Source organism: Egretta garzetta, unplaced genomic scaffold (assembly GCF_000687185.1).
Source record: "Egretta garzetta isolate BGI_Z169 unplaced genomic scaffold, ASM68718v1 scaffold271, whole genome shotgun sequence".
Classification (NCBI taxonomy): Eukaryota; Metazoa; Chordata; class Aves; order Pelecaniformes; family Ardeidae; genus Egretta; species Egretta garzetta.
The window spans coordinates 6,956,547-6,977,627 of NW_009258669.1; the positions used below are offsets into that span (position 1 = coordinate 6,956,547).

Genomic DNA, 21,081 nt, shown 5'->3' on the forward strand with positions numbered 1-21,081 from the left:
TTCAGGGACAGGAAATGCCTCTGATTGCAGAATACATTGCAATAATGGCTTGACCGTAGTGCAAGTGTGGTGTTTTGACCCTGGCTGGATGCCAGGGGCCCACCAAAGCTGCTCTATCACTCCCCTCTTTAACCGGACAGAGGAGAGAAAAGTAAATCAAAGGGCTCATAGGTCGAGATAAGGACAAGGAGAGACCATTTTATCAGTTACCATCATGGGCAAAACAGACTCAACTTGAAAAAAATTCATTTATTATCAATCAAAATCAGAGAAGGAGCGGAGAAAAATCACTAGATCTTAAAAAACCTTCCCCCCACCTCTCCCTTCTTTCTGGGCTCAACTTCACTCCCAGTTTCTCTACCTATTCCCCCCCAGCGGCGCAGGGGGATGGGCATGGGGGTTGGGGTCAGTTCATCACACGTTGTCTCTGCCGCTTCTTCTTCCTAGGGAGAGGACTCTTCCCCTACTCATGCGTGGGGTCCCTCTCACGGGAGACAGTCCTCCACGAACTTCTCCAATGTGAGTCCTTCCCACGGGGTCACAGTTCTTCATGAACTGCTCCAGCGTGGGTCCATCCCTCCCACAGGGTGCAGTCCCTCAGGAGCAGACTGCTCCAGCGTGGGTCCCTGCGGGGTCACAAGTTCTACCAGCAAACCTGCTTCAGCGTGGGCTCCTCCCCCCAAGTGTCTGCAAAGTCTTGCCAGGAACCTGATCTGGTGCAGGCTTCCCACGGGGTCACAGCTTCCTTCCTTTGGGCATCTACCTGCTCTGGTGCTGGGTCCTCCCTGGGCTACAGGTGGGGATCTGCTCCCCCATGGGCCTCCCTGGGCTGCAGGGGCACAGCCTGCCCCACCATGGTCTTCTCCATGGGCTGCAGGGGAATCTCTGCTCCGGCGCCTGGAGCACCTCCTGCCCCAGCCTGGGGGACTGCAGGGCTGTTTTCTCTCACATCCTCTCACTCCTCTCTCCAGCTACTGGGCCGCATACGGTTTTTTTCCTTCTTAAATATGTTATCACAGAGGCACTTCCACCGTCGCTGATTGGCTTGGCCTTGGCCAGCGGCAGACACAGGGAAAACTTCTGGCAGGTTCTCACAGAAGCCACCCCTGTAGCCCCATTACTACCAAGACCTTGCCACAGAAACCCAATACAGTAAGCAAATTCAAATACTCCCTCTTGTTCTGGGTTGTCGATGCCTTATGTAAGTTGGTGATGTCCGGAACTAAGGTTTGTAATAATTGTGTGTTTAAGAGGAATAGTTATGTTGCTAGAAGTACTGATGGGTATATCTTCTCATCACTAAACTTTACAGGAAGCCTGGGAATGCTTTTGAGGGTATAATTTACTAATTCATTCTTTCATCTTGATAAAAACAAGATGTATATTACATGGTCTAGTTTATAATCTGGTGTATTGACTTGAAGTAAAAGAATCTTGGCTTCTGTAAATTGTTGTACTTCAGCAAACTGAAAGGAGTCATGATGATTTACAGGATGAGATAGTCTGACCTTAACTCTTCAGACTGTGTAGTTGGATTTACTGGTACTGGACTTTCTTAACAGGCCGCACCTTGAATCCTGTGTTCAGTTTTGGGCCCCTCACTACAAGATGTTGCATTGCTGGAGCATGTCCAGAGGAGAGCCACAAAGCTGGTGAGGGGTCTGGAGCACAAGTCTTAGGAGGAGCAGCTGAGGGAACTGGGGCTGTTGAGCCTGGAGAAGAGGAGGCTGAGGGGAGACCTTGTCGCCCTCTACAACTGCCTGATGGGAGGCTGTAGTGAGGGGGGAGGTCGGCCTCTTCTCCCTGGTAACGGGTGACAGGACGAGGGGGAATGGTCTGAAGTTGTGCCAGGGCAGGTTTAGGCTAGACGTTAGGAAAAACTTCTTCACCGAAAGGGTTGTCAGGCTCTGGAATGGGCTGCCCAGGGAGGTGGTCGAGTCCTCATCCCTGGAGGTATTTAAAAGAAAGATAGATGAGGTGCTTAGGGACATGGTTTAGTGGTGGGATGTCAGGGTTAGGTTAAAGGTTGGACTCGATGATCTAAAAGGTCTTTTCCAACCAAAGTGATGATTTTATGATTCTAACAGTAGTGCTCTCTACTGGGGTTAATGAAAATGAAGATCAGTGAAAGTATTGAAAAGGAATTGAAAAATTCACCCTGCTGGAGTGAATTACCCCTCTGGAGTAAATGGAATGAGCCATTATTCTTTCTGTAGTATTTGTTGCATTTAAAACATAGTAATGTTTGTGTCATGAAGCACAAGGCTTGAAACTGCACTGCATATTCTTTGTGCTGCCCTGAGACTGCTGCTAAACTTGATGGCTCTGGTGTCTCGCTGAGGTTGGTGGTCTGTTGCGGCAGGCGTGTGGTAGTGTAAAAAGTGCCTGTGTTGTCACCTTCCGAAGGAGTCCACCTAACCCCAACAGTTCCCTGGAGAAACAGCAATGGAGTTGTACTCCTGGTGTTCATCACCCTGGAGTTTGCAGCCAGGAGACGGGTGGTTCTTGGATCCATCTGCCAGCAATGCGGGCTCTGGTGAGGTACATGTCTGTGATCTTACCCTTTTGCCACTTGTAAGGAGCTGGCCTTTTTGTCTTGTGGGCAAACAATTGCCCCTCTCTTGGGGCCATCATAAATGTTGGGGCAGTTGTGGCCTGTTGCAGTCTGTTCATGGCTAAGCCTGGAAACATGGTGGGAAGCATTAAGGGGCATGGTCCTGTTTTTTCAGAGACCTGCCCACTTTCAATTGGCAGAAAATGTTGCTCCTTGCAGCTGCTGGAATTTCAGGTGGAAAAAGAAAACTTTGATTACAGATTAGTTTTATTTGATGTATAAAATGAGTAATGAGTTGAACGTTGTTGTGTGAGAAAGGAGGAGGGAGAATCTGAGGATGCGGGGGGCGTTATGATAAAGAGTAGAAGTTGCCTTAAAGCTGGAGATGGGGAGGGAATAACTGTACCACCTGCATCTGGTGCAGGAAGCTATTTATAAATGTGTTCGATTTTTAAAATGAATACTTCAAATTTTTAAGCCTAAAATATGTGTGACTACAGAGACACGTTCCAGTTCACAGTAGGAAGAGTAAAACTGCACTTTAAATACATTAAAACACTTTGTCTGTGTTTCTCCATCTACTGTTTCATCTTTTTTTAAAGACAACCTTTTAAAGATGACATGTGTTTGGATAGGGATCATCTATAACACTTGGAAACACCTGTTGTTGACGAAAAAAAAGCTGCCCAATATATAATCTGGTAGAAGCTTTTTTGTGTTTTGTGCTGTACACTTTCCATGCACTCAAGAAAACGTAGACAACACTCCCCTGGCCACCCAGACACTGGTCCAGTGCCCGAGTCAGTTGCTAGCCATAACTGCAGCCTTTTCTTTGTCTTGTCTTTCTGAGCATCCTTGCAGAAGACGGATATAACTGAGGGTTCTGCATGTGGAAGGTTCCCTCTGTAACTGAAAGATGGGATTCACATCCTGTGAAATGCTAAAATAAAACCAGACTGACTGCAGGCCTGGGTTTGGGTGGCAGACAAAAACGATAGAGGGAAGCAATGAATGCTAACAAGGTTGCAGGTTGATTCGTGGCAGCGATGTCTTAGGATGGCATGTGCTACTCAGCTGTCTTGTTAAGAGCCCACCATCCCCTCTACAAAGGCCTGTACTGAGCTGAGAGTTCACATTGGACATCAGCTGCTGAGCATTGCAGAAGACTCTTTTAAGTGAGTTAATTTTAATCTAGCATTTTATTGCCTGGGGTGGATTAATGTAAAGTGGTATCTGTGAAGGGGGAAAAATACTCCTAGAAGTTGATGGACCTTGAGTCAGCTTTTACAGATCAGGCAAGAAATGAAGTTAGAGTTGTAATGATATCTCTAGGCAAATGTGCCCAGTGTAATTGTCAAAAAAAGGCAAATTGAATGCTAGACCTTGTTAGGAAAGGAATGGGGAGGAGTGGCACAAAAGCCACCTCTGTGCCACAATATAAACTCACAGTTTGCACATACTGTCCATGCAGCGGCTGAGCTGCTGGCGAGTCCATGGGAGTTTCATGCAACATTAGGTCTTCAAGAAGGTTTGTTTTTTTTTTTTTAATCCCCCTTGTAATTCTTACATGTAATCTATGTACATTTATAGGGCTTTTTGTAGAGGACTGGAGAGAGTTTTCATTTATGTAATACTCCTACTTATATCAGGCCATCCAGTCCAGTAAACTCTCCAAGACAGGGACTTCTTCCAAGTCTTACGTTTAACAAGATGCCCCAGAGAATTACTGTGTTTCATTTAGTTTTATTTATATTCACATTAATGAGCTGAGTATGTTCTTTAATGCATCGCACTTAAGTTTTTCCAGAAAAGAAAAAATTATTGTGCACTGATAGCTGGGAAAACAAGCTGAGCTAATGGCTTGTTTTAAAAGCAAGAATAAACCCATCAGTCATTCATTGATCTATAACCTTTGTTAAAAGGTTAGAACAAACTTTGGCAGGCACTTGCTGGAAGTTACAATTTGTGCAGGTGAGCAAAATGCAAACGAGTTACAGCACTCACAGATAACTTCAAACATAATGAGATTATTATTTGCCAAGTCATCCAGATTGTTGAGGAGTTGTGGTGTTGTCACTTCATGCCAGTGTTTGAAATTTTCCTCGTGCTGGCTCTGTGACAAGCAGGTGGCCAAGATATGGTGTTGTTTCTTGGGAATTGCTGAAGTTCACTGTGGGTCTGCCATGAGCCATGCAGGGTGTGCATGGAGAGAGCACTCGGCTTCAGGAACTCGCTCCTGTCTTTGGGTGCAGGAGAGCTCTCTTTTTGGGAGTCCTCAATGTGACCTGTTTTCAAAAGTGGGAGAAGAGTATGTGTTAAATTTGGTATCTCATAAGCAATTCTCACCACGCCCCCCCATTGGTTGCATTATACATTGATACGCTGGTGCACTGATACATTACTAGAGTCTGTACAAGACATAATCTTTTTTTTCTTCCTACTTTTGGGATCTGCTTTGAAGTCTGTCTTGAGGACAGAGAGAAAAAGGGTTCTATGGAAAAAATGTGGCGTATTGGAGGGTGTAAATAGCCCTTGCTTTGCGAGCAAGCGTTACACAGCTCATGGCTTATAGCAATGCCCATTATCTCCTGCCCTCCTAGGGAGGGTTGGAGAGAGATGTTTTCTGTTTCCTTGCAAGTGTATGTTGGAGAGTACTGGCTATATGTTCACTGCATGTTGCCATACATACACATTGCCTTTTTCTTTATTAAATCACCAAGTCAAAGAAAATGTGATAGGGAAAGTGGCCCTGGGAGGTGAAGGCTTATGGGCAGAAACTGCTGTAAAGCCATGTCTTGTGCTCAGTGTGGACAGGGAGCAGTCCTGTGGTGCCTGATTGCTACCTGGCTTCTTGCTGTGCATTGGGAAGATCAAATTTTTCCGATGAATGAAGTCATTTATTATTGAGTGTAGAGGTGGGGAGCAAGGGAAAGTTGTCAAATGCGGTTGCTGCTGTACACCTGACCATATAGCTAGGTGCTCAGAGACACCACATGAAGTCCCCCAAACCTGCAAGTGAACGATTTTATGGATTCTGTCAATGTCTCTTGAAATCATACCTGCTCATCTTCATAGAAGAATCATAGAATCATTTCATTGGAAAAGACCTTTAAGATCATTGAATCCAACTGTACTTGTCCACCACTAAACCATGTCCCTAAGCACCTTGTCTGCCTGGCTTTTAAATACCTCCAGGGATGGGGACTTAACCACTTCCCTGGGCAGCCCATTCCAGTGCCTGATAACCCTTTCAGTGAATAATTTTTTCATAACTTCTAATCTAAACCTCCCCTGGCGCAACTTGAGGCTGTTTCCTCTTGTCCTATTGCTTGTTACTTGGGAGGAGAGACTGATACCCATGAAAAATGAGTGAAAATCTTTCATGGAGAGTGTTACAATCTCTGGGCACTGCTGATCTCCTGCCATTTGTCTCCTGATAGTCATTAATTTGATTCTTTGGAAATGCTTCAGTTTCTCCCTTGAAATTTTAGGAAATTCATTATTTTGCATGTTACCTTTTCCTGTATACAGTCAGTCAAATAATTGAAACCTTTATGTACCTTCCTATTTTACGCCTTGTTTGAAACCTTCATTGACCTTTTGATTTTACTGCATGTCTGAAGTTGCTGTTTTGAATTCTTCTTTACTATATTTTTCTGTGTCGTGAGATGTTTTCTCATCACAGAATCACAGAATCGCAAGGGTTGGAAGGGATCTTGGGAGATCATCTAGTCCAACTCTCCTGTTAAAGCAGATTCACCTAGAGCAGGTTGCACAGGACATCATCCAGGTCGGCTTTGAATATCTCCAGAGAAGGAGACTCCACAACCCCCCTGGGCAGCCTGTTCCAGTGCTCTGTCACCCTCAAAGTGAAGTTCTTCCGTATATTCAACTGAAACCTCTTCTGCTTCAGTTTGTGCCCATTGCCCCATGAGATGCTGTCTTTATGCAGGACCATGCTTTGCTCCTTCTGTCACTGCAAAGAGAAAAAGTGACTTGAGCTGTCTGAATAAATGGAGAACATTTCTCAAGGTCCCTACCTGTGGAAGAAGCCTCACTTCCATCGGCTGATTTGGAGCCGCCTTCTCTGAATTCCCTGAGGTGTTTGTGTAGGGCTTGGTTAACTTGTGTATTGAGTTATTGTGTGTGCGCTTAGGATAAAGGTAGTGGCCACTTGGAGATACTGGTCTTGCAGAGTTCAGTTGTCTGCTGCTTCTTGCAGATCATAACATTTCTGGGAGCAATCTGCAGCACCTTGCTCTGTTCTTTCCTTTCTAGCCTCCTGCTTCGGAACCAGAAAAAAGTCTGTTGGTGGGTTGGAGCTGTGGGAACCCCCTGCCTGCAGAGCCTCACCCAGCCAGGTTCAGCTGAGCTTTGGACACCACCTGTGGGACAGGGAAGAGGCTGCCTAAACAAATGGCTGGGACAAATGTCTTCTGGCAGTGGCAGGGCATATGTGGTAAATTTCAGATTAGCTGGTAACGGGCAGGTAGCTTCTCTCCTACAGCCTCTGCTGTCATGGCAACCACCTGATCCTCCTAAAAGCATCAGTAGAAATGTTGCAGAGACCTGAGGAGAGAGTAGGTTACGTCCATCCACATCCACATACATGAATTTAAAAAGAATTCACCAGTTCCCTGTGTGGGGTCATACCTGTTTTCTGGAGCAGGAGATGCATCTTTCCTCTGCCCAGACAATCACTTTGTTCTCTTTGGTCTCCTCTGTGCTGATGGGCTGTGTGCTCCTTCCTCCATAGTAACCACCTGCAAACGTATTGGGCATCTGCATTTTCAGCTCTGAGAATCCACTTTATCACCCCTTTATTGACTGTTTCCATGTCTTTATGACTCTCTTGAGACAGGATCATAGCTGCTAACCGGGCTCAGCTGCAGAGGTCCCACCTCCTCATGGTCCTGCTGGGCGCCCTTCATGGGTAGCTAAGTGGACCTCTGCCCCAACCAGGGAGTTATGCTTCCTTCCTCCCTATCAATGGATTTCTCCGACCATTCAATAGTATCCCTAATGGTGAAAAAAAATTATGACGTTGAGGTCATCTGACCCGTTGGCCAGGGCCTATGCTCACAGGTTACAGTTGGGCACAGTCTGACAATCTTGGAGGGTGAGGTTGTCATGCTTTGACTCACCCTCACATGGCCATTTCCTGAGGTGTATGAGATTCCAACCACGACAAGTCTCAGAGGCAATACCATCAGCCCATGCCAGAGGAGGGGCGGGGCGGCGAGGGAAGTCTCACCGATCAGGGCTCCAGCCCCATGTATACCATTGCCATCAACTTTGTCCTGGGCTCCAACACCGGCCTGCCACCCAAAGGTCCTGGACGAAATGCCATGTCAGGACTGAGTACCTGGGCAGAGTGCAGGGGAGGACCCCACTGGGAACAAAAGGCCAAGGACTTAAAGCCATCAGGTATTGTAAACCATGCTGGGCGTCTGGGTCAGGCATGAACTCTGTAATCCTATTACTGAGTGATTGTAAATAAAGTGATTTGTAAGAAAGGTGGTGGGACCTCCCCACCCCATGCAAGGCCAGGGGCGACAAAGCTTGGGTGAGAGGTGGAACAGGTAGGGCATAGTAGTATGTTGGGACCCATGGGCTTGGTATCGTGACATGTCACACTAAACTACCTGCTCAAGACCGGTCTTGGCAAAGGTGGACAGGCCGCCTTCACTTAACTCAGAAAAGGAACATGTATATGTTCAATAAATAGCCCGCGCCGGGGCAGGGCGTTATTCACGTGTCCCCAGCTCCACTGCCTCGGTGACGCTAGCATGCTCAGAACTGGCACTGGGGCGCTCCTGGGGCTCAGCTTTGCACCGGTGGCTCATGGATGCCTTATCTGCCCCATTTAGCCAGGAATGCTGTCAACCTTAAAGGTGCACATAACACTTCCGTAGCACCCAGCAGAAGGTTTGGATCTGCTTTGTTCCCACTTCTCTTTCATCAGTGCAGTGATCATTCTGTGTTCAAGCATGGATGATGAGTAACATGTTTGTATGCAGTAGTGACTTGCAGTGCTTCTTATTTTTCTGACTAATTCTTTTATTTAATTTTCTGACTTTCTTTTGCAGACTAATGAGAAACAAACCTCTGCCTACTGCTCACATTAAGATGAGTGCCAATGTGAAAGTGGTGAAAGGGGCCATCCTTCTTTTTGTGCCACCAAAAGGAAGGGTTACTTTGTATGGACTGGCAGTAAGCCTCATAGAGAAGTGGACCTGGATTTTAATGCTTGAATTGGCATGGGAGAAGCAGTGTTGTGAAATCAGAAGTTAATGAGCTGGAGAAGGAGGAGGAGAGGAAAATTGTCTGCTTTTGATGGCACTAGCACATAAAATCAGTAAGGGCAGTGGGCTGTAAATGGGAAGCTTGAAGCACACCGGGGTTTTTTCAGTTGCCGGTGAAACTTAGGAAGTGGTACAGCATGCTTCTGAAAAGCAGGGACCTGCAGAAACCTCCTGTGTGCAGCAACAGTTGCCACTCCCCAGGCGCTGGGAGAGGTCTGTGCTTCCCCGTGAGAGGTCAGGGCCTGAGCATCTGTGTAAAGCTTCACACTACAGCTGGTAGAGAGCAGCTCTGAAATGAGGGGGACTCTAAAGCTGTAGCTGCATGGCTTATTAGTTCCTAATTAATGTGAGGTGGTGGGAATGAAATAAAGAATCCCTTGTTTTCTTTGCACAGCTTCACATCATGTAAATCCATTGTAAGAATCGGTGGAAAATATCACCCCTGTGAGAAATTATTTTTTTCAAACACTGCCTTGCTTGAAAGCGTGCTCTGTGTAGCTCAGGTGGAATTCTAAACCTGTTGCTTCCACAGTAAAAGATACAGTTAGTTGCTCTTGACTTTGAGGCTGTGTGCAACTGGTGACCTTTAGTTTTGTGTCCTTCATCCATTACGTTCAGTGTGTAACAATACTGTGCTTTCTCCCATTTGCACGTTTAGTCATGTGCACTAGCTTGTAGAATAATTTCACTTTCAAACATATCCATCTGCTTTGGCTACATCAAAGAGCTATTTTGGACTTTAGACTGCTTAAAAATCTCTCTTGAAATTTAAGAGCTGATTTTGGTGCTTATGGAGAGAGAGTGTGGGAGGGCATGATTTGCTGTAGGCCTCTAATGCATTGGGATAAACTCTCCTTCGTTTTCCATTGCCAACATCTAAGTAACAAAACGAGCTGGAGTTCATGCACTGCAAGAAGTGTGACAGTCATGCATGTTCTCAAACCTAGGGGAGAGCAAATGTGATTAAAAAGATGTGTTCCTAGTTGTATTTGACTCCATATAATTTTTTGTTTGTTTGCTTTTCACAAAGTCCCTTGTTTGTGAAGACTTCCTCATGATTCTTATTTTATTTCCACAGTTTGCAACTTCATGTCACATGAAAAGTGCCTCAAGAATGTCAAGATACCATGCTCATGTATTGCTCCCAGCCTTGTAAGGGTGAGTAAGCACACAATGCCTTGTCTCTTTCTTGGGTTAACAGCACAAATTTATTACTAATGAACATCGTGTAGTACCGTGGTGGCTTGTTCATATTGTAATGCTTAAATTGATTGTGTTAGTCATCACTGAGGCTTTTATAGCTGCTCAAAGACAAAGTTACATTTCCTTCAAAAAGTCCCTGCTATGAGCAGCTGTGGATAATCTGTCTTTGAAGAGCAGTTATTTGCATTCTTTAAATATTACTAGATGTTCTTACTTGTGTGTCATTACCTGGAACCCTCACAATAATGGAGTGGGGTGACTGATTGATATCAGTGCTCTCAGAAAACCATACTACGTGTCATACTAAAGAACTCTGTACACCACCAAATTTTTTACAGCAATTACGTCTTACTGGGAAAATGGTAAAGCTTCTCTGCCTAGCAAAGGGACTGTGTTTGGCTTCTGTTGACTGCTGCATCTTAAGAACTTGCTTGTTTATTGTGTCCAGAGAATAAAGTAATTGCATTAACAGCATAAGATTTCAGAGCCAAAAAAATCAGAGGGCAGGACTTCAATTGATGGTAATAATTCAGATGTATTTATTTTGGTAATTAATGAAGTACTCGCTTTCAGATGCCTTGTGACTTTTTCTCCCACAAGATTTCATGCTTAAGAGATTGCTTTTAAAGGGTGTGAAAGATGAATAATCAACTTCAAAGAAGATAATAGGATGCAACTAAGGTATTATTACGGCTTAACCCCAGCCAGCAACTCAGCCCCACGCAGCCGCTCGCTCACTCCACCCCAGTGGGAAGGGGGAGAGAACTGGAAGGGTAGAATTGAGAAAATTTGTGGGTTGAGATAAAGACGGTTTAATAGGGAAAGCAAAAGCTGTGCATGTAAGCAAAGCAAACCAAGGAATTCATTCCCTGCTTCCCACTGGCAGGCAGGTGTTCAGCCATCTCCAGGAAAGCAGGGCTCCATCATGTGTAACGGTTACTGGGGAAGACAGATGCCATCACGCCGAATGTCCCCCCCTTCCTTCTTCTGCCCCCAGCTTTCTATGCTGAGCATGACATCATATGGTCTGGAATAGCCCTCTGGCCAGTTGGGGTCAGCTGTCCTGGCTGTGCTCCCTCCCAGCTTCTTGTGCACCTGGCAGAGCGCGGGAAGCTGAAAAGTCCTTGACTGGTGTAAGCACCACTGAGCAACAACTAAACCATCAGGGTGTTATCGATATTCTTCTCATCCTAGATCCAAACCACACCACTATGCCAGCTACTAGGAAAAAAGTTAACTCTATCCCAGCCAAAACCAGGAGACATTCTTAGTAAATTGCCTATCTTTGTTGCTGGCCTTGGAAGGCATGTAGGGGACAAAATATCTAGCATTTTGTCAATATGAGGATAGCCAGACATGGGAACCATGAGATACGGAGGTAAAGGGGAATGTTTCAAGGTTGGGGAGCTGGCAGGTACCGGCTGTGTTGTTCTGACAGCAGAAAAGGGGGGTAAAACCCAAAGTTCACCAAAAGGACAAGGTGAAGAAGAGGAGTGGATTAAGTGGATGAAGTAAACAACCCCTGAAGACCACCCGACTTAAATCACTGAGCATATGCAACTGGGAGGAGAATATGTAAATGATTTCCAGGAATTAATTTGCCTATCCCTGCCTTTTCTGAGGAATGTAATGAATATGTATGTAAAATTAGTATATAAACTATGCAATTAACCCTGTGCGGTGCACACATTAGGAGCAATCCCCGGTGTGTCCAGCACTGCAGTAAAGAATACCTGCTTAATAGTCACCAAGACTACTGAGTTTTGATTTTGGCTTTTCATGGCTTCAGTATTAAGAAGCTAAATTGAGGAGGAAACAAAGTGTATTATCTGCTTGGGTAAGTGTGACAAAAGGAAAAAAAGGGAAGAAGGATATGAAAAACTTACTAGAGAAGTAGTAAAACACTGCAGATACCTTAAGGAGCCATATGCAAAAGTCAAATGAGACATGGCTGTAAAATCAGAATCATGTGCGTTGCAGACATTGCTGACTAAAAGCACGTTTATGGGGACACGTTGTGTAGACCCAGGAACCTGTGAAGGGGAGCTGATTCCCTTCTTTGTATCCTAAAAAGCTTTACAAGTTCCTTTATATTGTGGAAACCTATGTAGGGGGTGAGATAGGAAAGTTTAAAACAATATGTAACTTGACTTACAGGAGTTGAGTAGAGAGAAATTAGCTACTTGTTTTTCTTGAATTTGCTCTGTCAAGATGGTAATGCTGTTAGGATTTGCTACACGCTTCCTCTTCCCCACAGACTTTTCATCCTGAGGGATGTAGCTTATGTAGCAGAAAGGTGTCTGATACATAGGAAGTTGTCTGCGAAATGGTAAGAAGTGTTGTGCTGTGTCTCAGAACCCAGAGTAAAGGGACATGTAGGTAGCAAGAAACGCTATTACTAACAATTAGCATCTACTACTGTTTCATTATGCTGGCGATCAGTCATTGTGACATGGGAAAAGGAATGGTGAATCAGATGATACAGATATCTTTGCAATGGCCTTTGGGGGGTGGTGCAAATCCAACTGTCACATCTGTGACTGCTTCTTTTGTGAATTTGCTCTAATCTAATTAATTGTTCAAAATAGTATTTGTTCCTTCACTTTTGCATGATAAAAATCCTGCATTTAAACTTACTAATGTTTCTGCTTGTATCAGTCATGGATATCAATATAGTTTTTTTCTTCTTTTGCCAGTCCCCATTCTCTACCTGCCCCAACACATGAATTTTATCTAATTGTTTACTGTTTACACATAAAACCTAACTATCCTTGCTGTGCAGTAGAATTTAGCTGAGTGGTGTTGTCAGCCCTCAAAGCTGTTTGCGGTTCAGTGTTGCTGTATTTAGCTGCAGAGAGTCACCTGTGTTGAGCTATAACAATTATGTTTTGAAAATACAGGATTGTGCTATTCTTTCTGGACAGTCTTGTCCTCCTTGATGTAGTCATCCAAGTTGCATTAATCCTGGTCTGCTGTGCAAGTGAAGTCTGCCATACGGGAGACATCATTTTGCGTGCAGGCTCTGTCAAAGTAAATATTGAACTTGGCATTTGCTTAAAAACCATAACAGAGCAAAAACCAAACGATAATCATTTATAGAATGTGTGTAAAGTTTATGTTCTTAATCTCCCTGCTCTCCTTTCAGATTATTTATTATTTGTTTGTGAAAAGGTCTGACGTAGGAGGGAATACTGGTGGTGGTTTTTTTCTGATAGTTCCTTCTAGTATCTCAATATTCAGTGTATTACAGAAATGAGTTGTGGGGATTTTTTAATCCCCTGGATTTCATCTAGAGAAGATAGCAATTGTAAAGCTCATCAGAGTGTATGTCATTTGATACTAAGTTAAACTGTCAGAGAATAATTTTTCAGCAGATGTTTCACGGAAACTTTTATTCCTGAGAGTAGGGTTTCCTTCCCAGGGTCAAGTAAAGGCCCACAGAGTCACAAGCATGCCAAGACTGCATCCAGCCTCAGATCATTCTTGATGAGTTCACTCTTAAGGCTGCCCTAAGAATTTTTTTGTGCTATTGTTAATCATTTTCACCTGCATTCAGTATTCCAGACTGGATCCAGGTCATGATGTTTCAAAACAAGACTTCACGGATCAGTCTTCTGAACAAGTTTGTGGTTTTATGGTTTGCAGGGAGTATGATTTGTTTCACTGCTAAGGCCTCTCCCCCCTCCATTCCCATAAGTATTTGCCTACTCTGGGGTATGTGTTAAAAAAAAAAAAAAAACCAACAAAAACCAAAATAACATTGAAAACAAAACCTCTTTGGCTGTGAAATGTGAAGTTTTATTTTCCCTTGTTGGGTTGGAATTGAAGCTGTATTACAAGTTTTTTACTGCCTAGTTTTGCCATAGAAGCATGTGTTTTTTCCTATATAACTGTTCTTTGAAAACTAAACAGAAGTTAGGCATTTGCTACGCTTGTTTTTCCTTGTTGTGTTGGTGCATTGCTACAATGGTTTCTAAACATTTCCACTTCAAGAAGGGTTGACAGGCTGCTCATGAAACTTTCTTGTGTGCTTTTGTTCTTAAACCCAGGTTGTCTTGGGTGGAGGAATGTTGGTTTAGGTCATCAGCTTTCTGTCCTAGAAATAAAACGTGGCTTTGTAGTCCCAAGTGTGGGTAGCCGCTGCGTTGATGGGTTGTGATAGTGAATGGGAAGGTTGTGGTGCTCACAGAGGTCTCCGCTCCAGCAAGCAGGTGTTGCCCTTGTCTGCTGAGCTGAGTCTCTTCCTCTGGCTGCTGGATTCAGCTGTGTGCGGGTGGTTATTTGGGTCAGTTCCTCATGAACTGAAAGTAGAAGAGAGGAAAAAAGGGTACTCGGGTTAGGGTAAGCCCCCTTACCTACCCTTCTCATAATCTGTTCTGTATTGGACACTTCATACTTCAGGATCTCATCTGTCTGCAGCTGAAGGACTTTTGTACTGGGACACAACTTCTTTTTTGTTGACTTTCTCTCCCCACCTCTGTTCCCTGCCCAAGAAGCAATGGGAAAGTCCAGTGAAGTGCAAGACAAAGACCATCCAGGTTTGGTTACTGCTTCATTTGCCCTGGAATAATAAATACCCCAGTCTCATTCAGCTGTCATAAATTTTTGTGTGACTGTCTCAGAGAATTAGCTTTTAAGGAATGCTTTTGCAAATGGCTCAGACATTTTAACAAATGGGAAAGAGCTGGCAAGCTGGGAAGGAGAATTTGATGTGGTTGGATTGGGTGGGAGTTCTGTAGAGTATAGGGGAAAAAAAAATCAGAATCTGATTTTGGAAAATTATTCCTTGGTGGTAGTTGCAGGTGTTGGAGGTTTTATAAAGACATGAGTTAAAAAATGCTTGCTGAATTTCTACTGCTTCTCCCAGCAGACTGTCATAGAAGATGGGCTGAAATTTAATGTTTATACATAAGTGGGTTGGCATACTATTGTTACTTCTCATCTTCAAATGACTGTATATTTGGCATGCATCAATCAGGGACTTTTTATCCTGCCCCTCTTGTTGTATCTTTTTGGTGGTGGTGGTGATAGAGTTGGATCTGTACGTGAACTTGACTTCACAAAATATATGCTTAATATTTTTCCTCTTTCATATTATGTATCATAAAACCAAGTTTGGGAAAGTTGTTTCTTCCTTCTCCCCCTTTTATTTGTCTGTGGTAAAGAGGCTTTGCTGGTGTGAGGGTTTTTTCACAGGGTGTCTTTAACAATGGTTGGACCCCAAGGTGATCTTTTTATCAGAGCCTGTTGTGATAGGACCAGGGGTAATGGTTTTGAACTAAAAGAGGGTAGATTCAGACTAGGTATAAGGAAGAAATTTTTTATGATGAGTGTAGTGGAGTACTAGAACAGGTTGTCCAGGGATGGTAGATATCCCATCCCTGGAAACATTCAAGGCCAGGTTGGGTGGGACTGAGCAAGGTGATCCAGTTGAAGATGTCCCTGCTGACTGCAGGGGGGTTGGACTAGGTGACCTTTAAAGGTCCTTTCCAACCCAAACTGTTCTATCATTCTAGGATTTTACCTGGGTGCTTGCTGGATAGCCCTGACGACCTTCACTGAGAGGGTCCGTCCTTTCAACACTTGACCCATACCTATGTTGTTTCAGCAAGGTAGTTGCTTGGAGTGTAGCAGCCACAGGGCATAATTTAGAAGCCAAATGAGGTGTAAGACTGCTTGCTGGTAATCTTGGCACTGCACCTTTTCCTCCCCTAAGTGACAGTCCCTTTAAGCCTGAGGTTAAAGGGAAGGGCTAGCACCCCCTAGTTTGTAGGTTCAAAAGAGTTTATTATGCTTCACTGAAACCTGATGCAAGCTACCTGATAGCCTGCAAACTCCCAGACAAGCCCTGTAGCTGTGTCAATGACTCTTCAGATGTGATGTGGGGTTGTCACTGTGTTTGTTTCTTTTAATTCTTAATCTTTATCTTGATAAAAGGAAATGGACATTGATCTCCTCTGTAGCAATAAAAGCAAGGAGTGACTGTCTTTTACATATCGTTTTCTCTTTCCAGTACAGAAATGCTAGCCCATGCATCTCTTAATTGCATTGGAAAGCTCTTATTTTCTAGTAGAAGTATCATATATTCCTGATTGGAAATGGTATGGAATTCACTGTATAGTTCCCATCACAAAGAGTCCTTGAGAACTTGTAGATAAGGCCTAATGTCCTGTCACAGAGATCTGTAGAATGGAGAAAAAATTCCTGGTTATGGTGAGGTCACATGTGGATGTGTGCCTTATTGCCTTGCATTAGCCCCAATTTAAATTTTGATAAATAAGTATTTGACTTTCTCATCTTTCCTGTCCTATGATACATTGAGACACCATTTAACTTTGTATTCTTATCTGATTTCAGAACTTCCATATGGAATGTGTACTTGGTTGTTTTTTAACACCAATTGGTATATGGAGTGCTCAGTATATGGAGTGCTCAGGAAGAATGTCAATTTGGACACAACTGACAAGTAATTGACAGGCATTGTCCCTAAAATGAAAAAGTAGAAATAGAGTACATTCAAGTGCATGCAGTGTATTTAAGTTGCAGAAATCTTTTGCTATGAAAGCAGAGAGATTTCAAGCAAAGAAAAGGCCCCTCTGTGATTACTGAGTAATAAGTAAGTAAAAGATGTCAATACTGGGAAAAGTTGAATCACAAAGCTGTTAACTTCTCTGAGAGGGTGTGGTCTAGACACTTAACTAACCTGGACAGAATAATCATGGGGTGTACTCAGATGTGATCACCATATCTGCCTCTCTAGAGCAAAGGGTTTTGGTGTCAGAGTGGATCTTAGGAACATTAGATAAGGCAGTACTTTTGCACTGGAAACATCAGAAACCATAGAAGATGTTCTTATTTCAGAAACACCATTTTAATTTGCATCAGCAATTTTTTTTTTGGCCTTCTGTTGAGAGCAGCCTTGGTGAAGGACCCTGTATGACTACTCTTGTGAGCATTTAATGAAGATGGTGGCTTCCAAGGTGGTTGTGCTTATCCTTAAAATGTCACAGTGTTTTTGACCTGAAAACTAGTGACTTTAAGTGAAATTCCTTTTGCCCAACCTTTGGAGGCTATTGTGAGAGTTTTTGTATCCTTCTTGGATATCCTTGTATCCACAGAATGTGTACCCTTTACTGCTTGGAAGCTGATCAGCCCCAGACTGCTGTAGGTCCTGCAGCCCTGCTTTCTCAGTCTCTCCGGTGTGTTTTACAAAGTCCTGCCAAGTGTGAGTCTCTCTGATGTGGTGGGGAAGGAGAAGCATGGGCAAAATAATATTTAGACACAGGCCTAGGAAAAGTTTTTAGTAGGTTGTTCTTTTTTAAGACTGCCCAAGATAGCAGTTGTCACTCTGGCATTTGGTATATCTGTATTTCTCTCATTCCCCTTTACACCTTTGGCTCAGGATTCAGGCTAAAAACTTTATTCTGCCTGAGTTGGTAGAAAAGCAGCTGCAGCTGGGTAAAGAATAGGCCTTCTTGGAACTGTGTTTTTCCCTGCTGAGGTATCCAGAAGGTTGCAGACCAGTAGGGCTTGACCTGACCTGACTTCATCCACAAACCAGAGGGTTTGGGTGGTAGTTGGGCTGCTCTGTATGTAGTGATTCCACCTCAGCGGAAGTTCACTTAAATTCATGATCTGCTGTTGGCCACATGCTATCCTGTGGCATTTCAGGATGAGGAACATTTTTAAAAGATGCTATCGAAAGAAAATTTCCATCCGTTCCTTTTTCTCCCAATATTTGGATGTTGAGAGCAGTTTGTTGCTGTTCTTTCTGTGTGATGCGGAACTGCTGTGTGCTTGCATGGAATGCACTGAAGGGGTTAGAATCTAAGTTTTAGGTTTCTGTAAGTTTGTATCAAATTTTGTTACAGGCTAATGCAAACTTTTACAGAAATGTGTTACATTCTGTAATGCTTTGGATTTCTTAACAGATGGCATGAAACAAAGTAAGAACTAGGAGTATCTTGTCCATGAGTGCAAAGTCATTCTGGAGCTATACTTACTGTTGATGGGTTTCTGATCAATACTGTAAGGGCACTTAGATGTCATTTAATTGTATTACTAGCAGAAACTTTATTTATTTTTCTGTGGAAATTTATTTTAGTGGTTTGCATACGGTAATTGTAAGTATTTGTATTGGAAAAGCAATTTTAAACTCTCATCTATTATTAACTTTCTCTCCCTAGGCCACTTTATGTGCCTGTACTTTGCTGTACTTGTACAGGTGGATTAAAGAATAATATATAACATTTCATATTCTGATGTGCTGCCTCACTGGCTTTCCCAGTCTGAGTTTTGGGGTTTTTTAGGTGTTGGGTGCCTAAAAGTTGTTCAGCATCAAAAGAAATGTAGGGAGCTTCTGGGAGAAATGTGATGTGATTGAGTTTTTTATGTCGTACTTGCTCTTTAACCTTTTCTCTTTTTCCATCTCATTCCCATCCCATTTCCCACCAGCCTCTGCAGTGGTTTTATACCTGTCAATTCTAAAGCAAGTTAGAAAGACCACTCATAATAAAGTTTCTTTGTCTTGTTTCAGAAAGGAAGAAGTTGAAAGAACAGATTTTATTCTTTTTTTTTCTTTTTTTTTTTTCCCCACCCAATATTTCAATCATCAAGTTGTTCCCTTCTGTTTGGCAGTAACTTGAGACTTCAGAGGATTGTCACCAGGGTCTGAACAACTTCAGAATCTAGACTTGTTCTCCTTCCCTTGAGTCTTCTGGATGAGTACAGTCAGAGCCTGAATAAGTTTGACTCCTGTCAAAGTCCTTTCTCACAGTCTTTCCCAAAATAAACACTGTTTTTCACAAAACTCTACTTTGATCCTGTCATCTACAGAGTGTCCTTTTTCTTCATCAGAACCTTTCTGCGACAATAATGAAAAGCCTGCATTGCTATGCCCTGTGCAAGATAAAATAGCCAGACTCATGGCCAGGGAAAGAAGATGTCTGTGTTTCAAACATGGGTTGTTGAGGGGATCAGATGCTCATGTTGGGTGTCCAGAGCAGGTTACTCACCACTCCAGAGCTAAAGAAGGTCTCCTCTGCATCTGATCTCAAGGGTAATACCGCTGCCTTGGGGACGGCTGGCTCTGCTGCGCCTGGGGCTGTGGCGGGAGTAGGGCAGGCAAGTGATTTGAAGGTGGCACTTGAAACCTGAAGACAGGTTGGGATGTGCAGAAAAGCTTTCCTGAAAAAATCCTGCCAGGGCTTTTCAGTATTCCTCGCAATTGCTGTGTCTGGCTGCGATTATGCTCACGTAGCCATTCTCATTACCTCTTTCTGCACTTGAACTCATTGTGTAGGATGAATTTTGGGCAAGTGGCCTTCTTCTGGCAAGCTGGGATTGGATTTTTATTTTTGGAGCAGCTAGAGCGAGAAAACAGCTTTGGTACTTTACCTCCAGAATAGCTGAGCCAGCCAACTTCTGTGTGACTGTATGGGGAGGTCTTGGTGGGGTTTTTTTTGCCCCCTGAAGAAGTAGCATGAAAGTGCATGAAAAGTGGGCAGGAGCCTTGAACTTTATCTGAGATAGTTTTGATTAAAGTTCCCCAGGCTCTCTCTTCCCCTCCCCCCGGCCAAGGATCTATATTCTTTTTCTAAGTATGCATTATATGACTATTCTGATTTAAAAAAAAAATAAAAAAAAAATGTAAGCCAACCATGAACTTTGTGTCAGTTAGAGTTGGAGGGCTGCAGAGAATGAAATTTCTGTTTGGGTTGATGGGAGTAGGAGATGGATGCCAAACCATGATTTGTTTGGTTTTTTAAATCCCAAACTCGTATGTAAAGTAAAAATTTGAAGCTTTTGTAGACAAGGATGTTTTGGAGTATATCATGGAGATGCTGATACAAAATCCTTTTGGTAGTCTGGCTGGCAGCCCAGCGTGATGGGGAGCCTGGGATCTGGGCAGGCAGTTTCCTGGTCAGTCAGGGACCAAGTATTCTTCCAGACAACACGGTCTGCTGGGGCAGTGAGCTGGTGACTCTGCTTGACTGGTCAACTGCTGTGCATGACCTTGTTCACATCTGATAACACAGGCATATTTCATACCTCTTTTTGTCCTCCTTTACCTCCCAAAGATTAATTCTGAGGAGGGCTGGAGGAACCACATGCTTTGCAGTTTGGTGGTTAGCGATTTTTCTTGATTAAGCTTCCAGCAATGCTCCTTTTGCCTTGTGTTACATCTGGCAAAACTTTATCTCACTTATTTCATTGCTCATGCTCAAAGTACGGGATTGTTTAGTGTAACTGTCCCCATGCTTTGAGAGAAACACTGGTAGGAATTAGACCTTTAAAACTGGAAGTGACTTTCTAGGTCATCAAGTTCTGTGTTCCCAGTATGTGTCAGATTTGCTGCTAGTGGTTCCCAGGAAAACACTAATATACAAGGAGAAAAATTCAAATCCTGCTCAATAATTTTGGAGGATTGTTTACTGGTACATCCGTGAGGAAAAGAAGATATTTGTGACTACACGTATCCTAAGGTATTATTTCCAACTTTTTAGTGGGAATGATTAATTTCATTTCACACCTTTCAAACCATTTCACACCTTTCAAACCATTTGTCAGCCTTCACTAGAAATATACTTTTTTATGATGCAAGAACCAGAAGATAAATCTGGTATGTTTGTCATATCAGGAAGGGCATATGAGATGCATAACTGTAAGTCCTGGGAAACTTTTATGGGAGTAATTTGGATTCTACAATTTTAAAGATGCAATTATGCTTCTTGCTTCTAATGTGAATGCCAGTTTAACAAAGGTGTGCATCTTGTAGGAATAGTGGTCTCCAGAACAAGTATAAAGCTCAAATATGTTTCTTCTTAATTTTTCATCATTTCTTCTGTTGTTCTTTTGGTACCGTCACTTCCGGTCTTCATTATTGATCACTAAACAAGAAAAAAAACTCTACCTTTTTAAGGTAAGTGAATAGTATCCTAGAAATATGTTTGCTAAAACTGTTGGTACAGCTTTTGACAAGAGGATATTGAAATATATCATCTCCCACCTGCAGTCAGC

General features: G+C 43.2%; 1 protein-coding gene across 1 annotated transcript in view; it reads left to right on the forward strand.

Annotated features, from left to right (window-relative positions):
- The first annotated feature begins 7,770 nt into the window (after positions 1–7,770).
- The window catches only part of DGKQ (diacylglycerol kinase theta), a 78,970-nt gene continuing 65,659 nt past the window's right edge, over positions 7,771–21,081 (forward strand). The window contains exons 1-2 of the mRNA XM_009648658.2: positions 7,771–7,981; positions 9,938–10,017. Coding sequence (XP_009646953.1) covers positions 7,771–7,981; positions 9,938–10,017 — 291 coding nt within the window. The remainder of the gene's footprint in view (positions 7,982–9,937; positions 10,018–21,081) is intronic.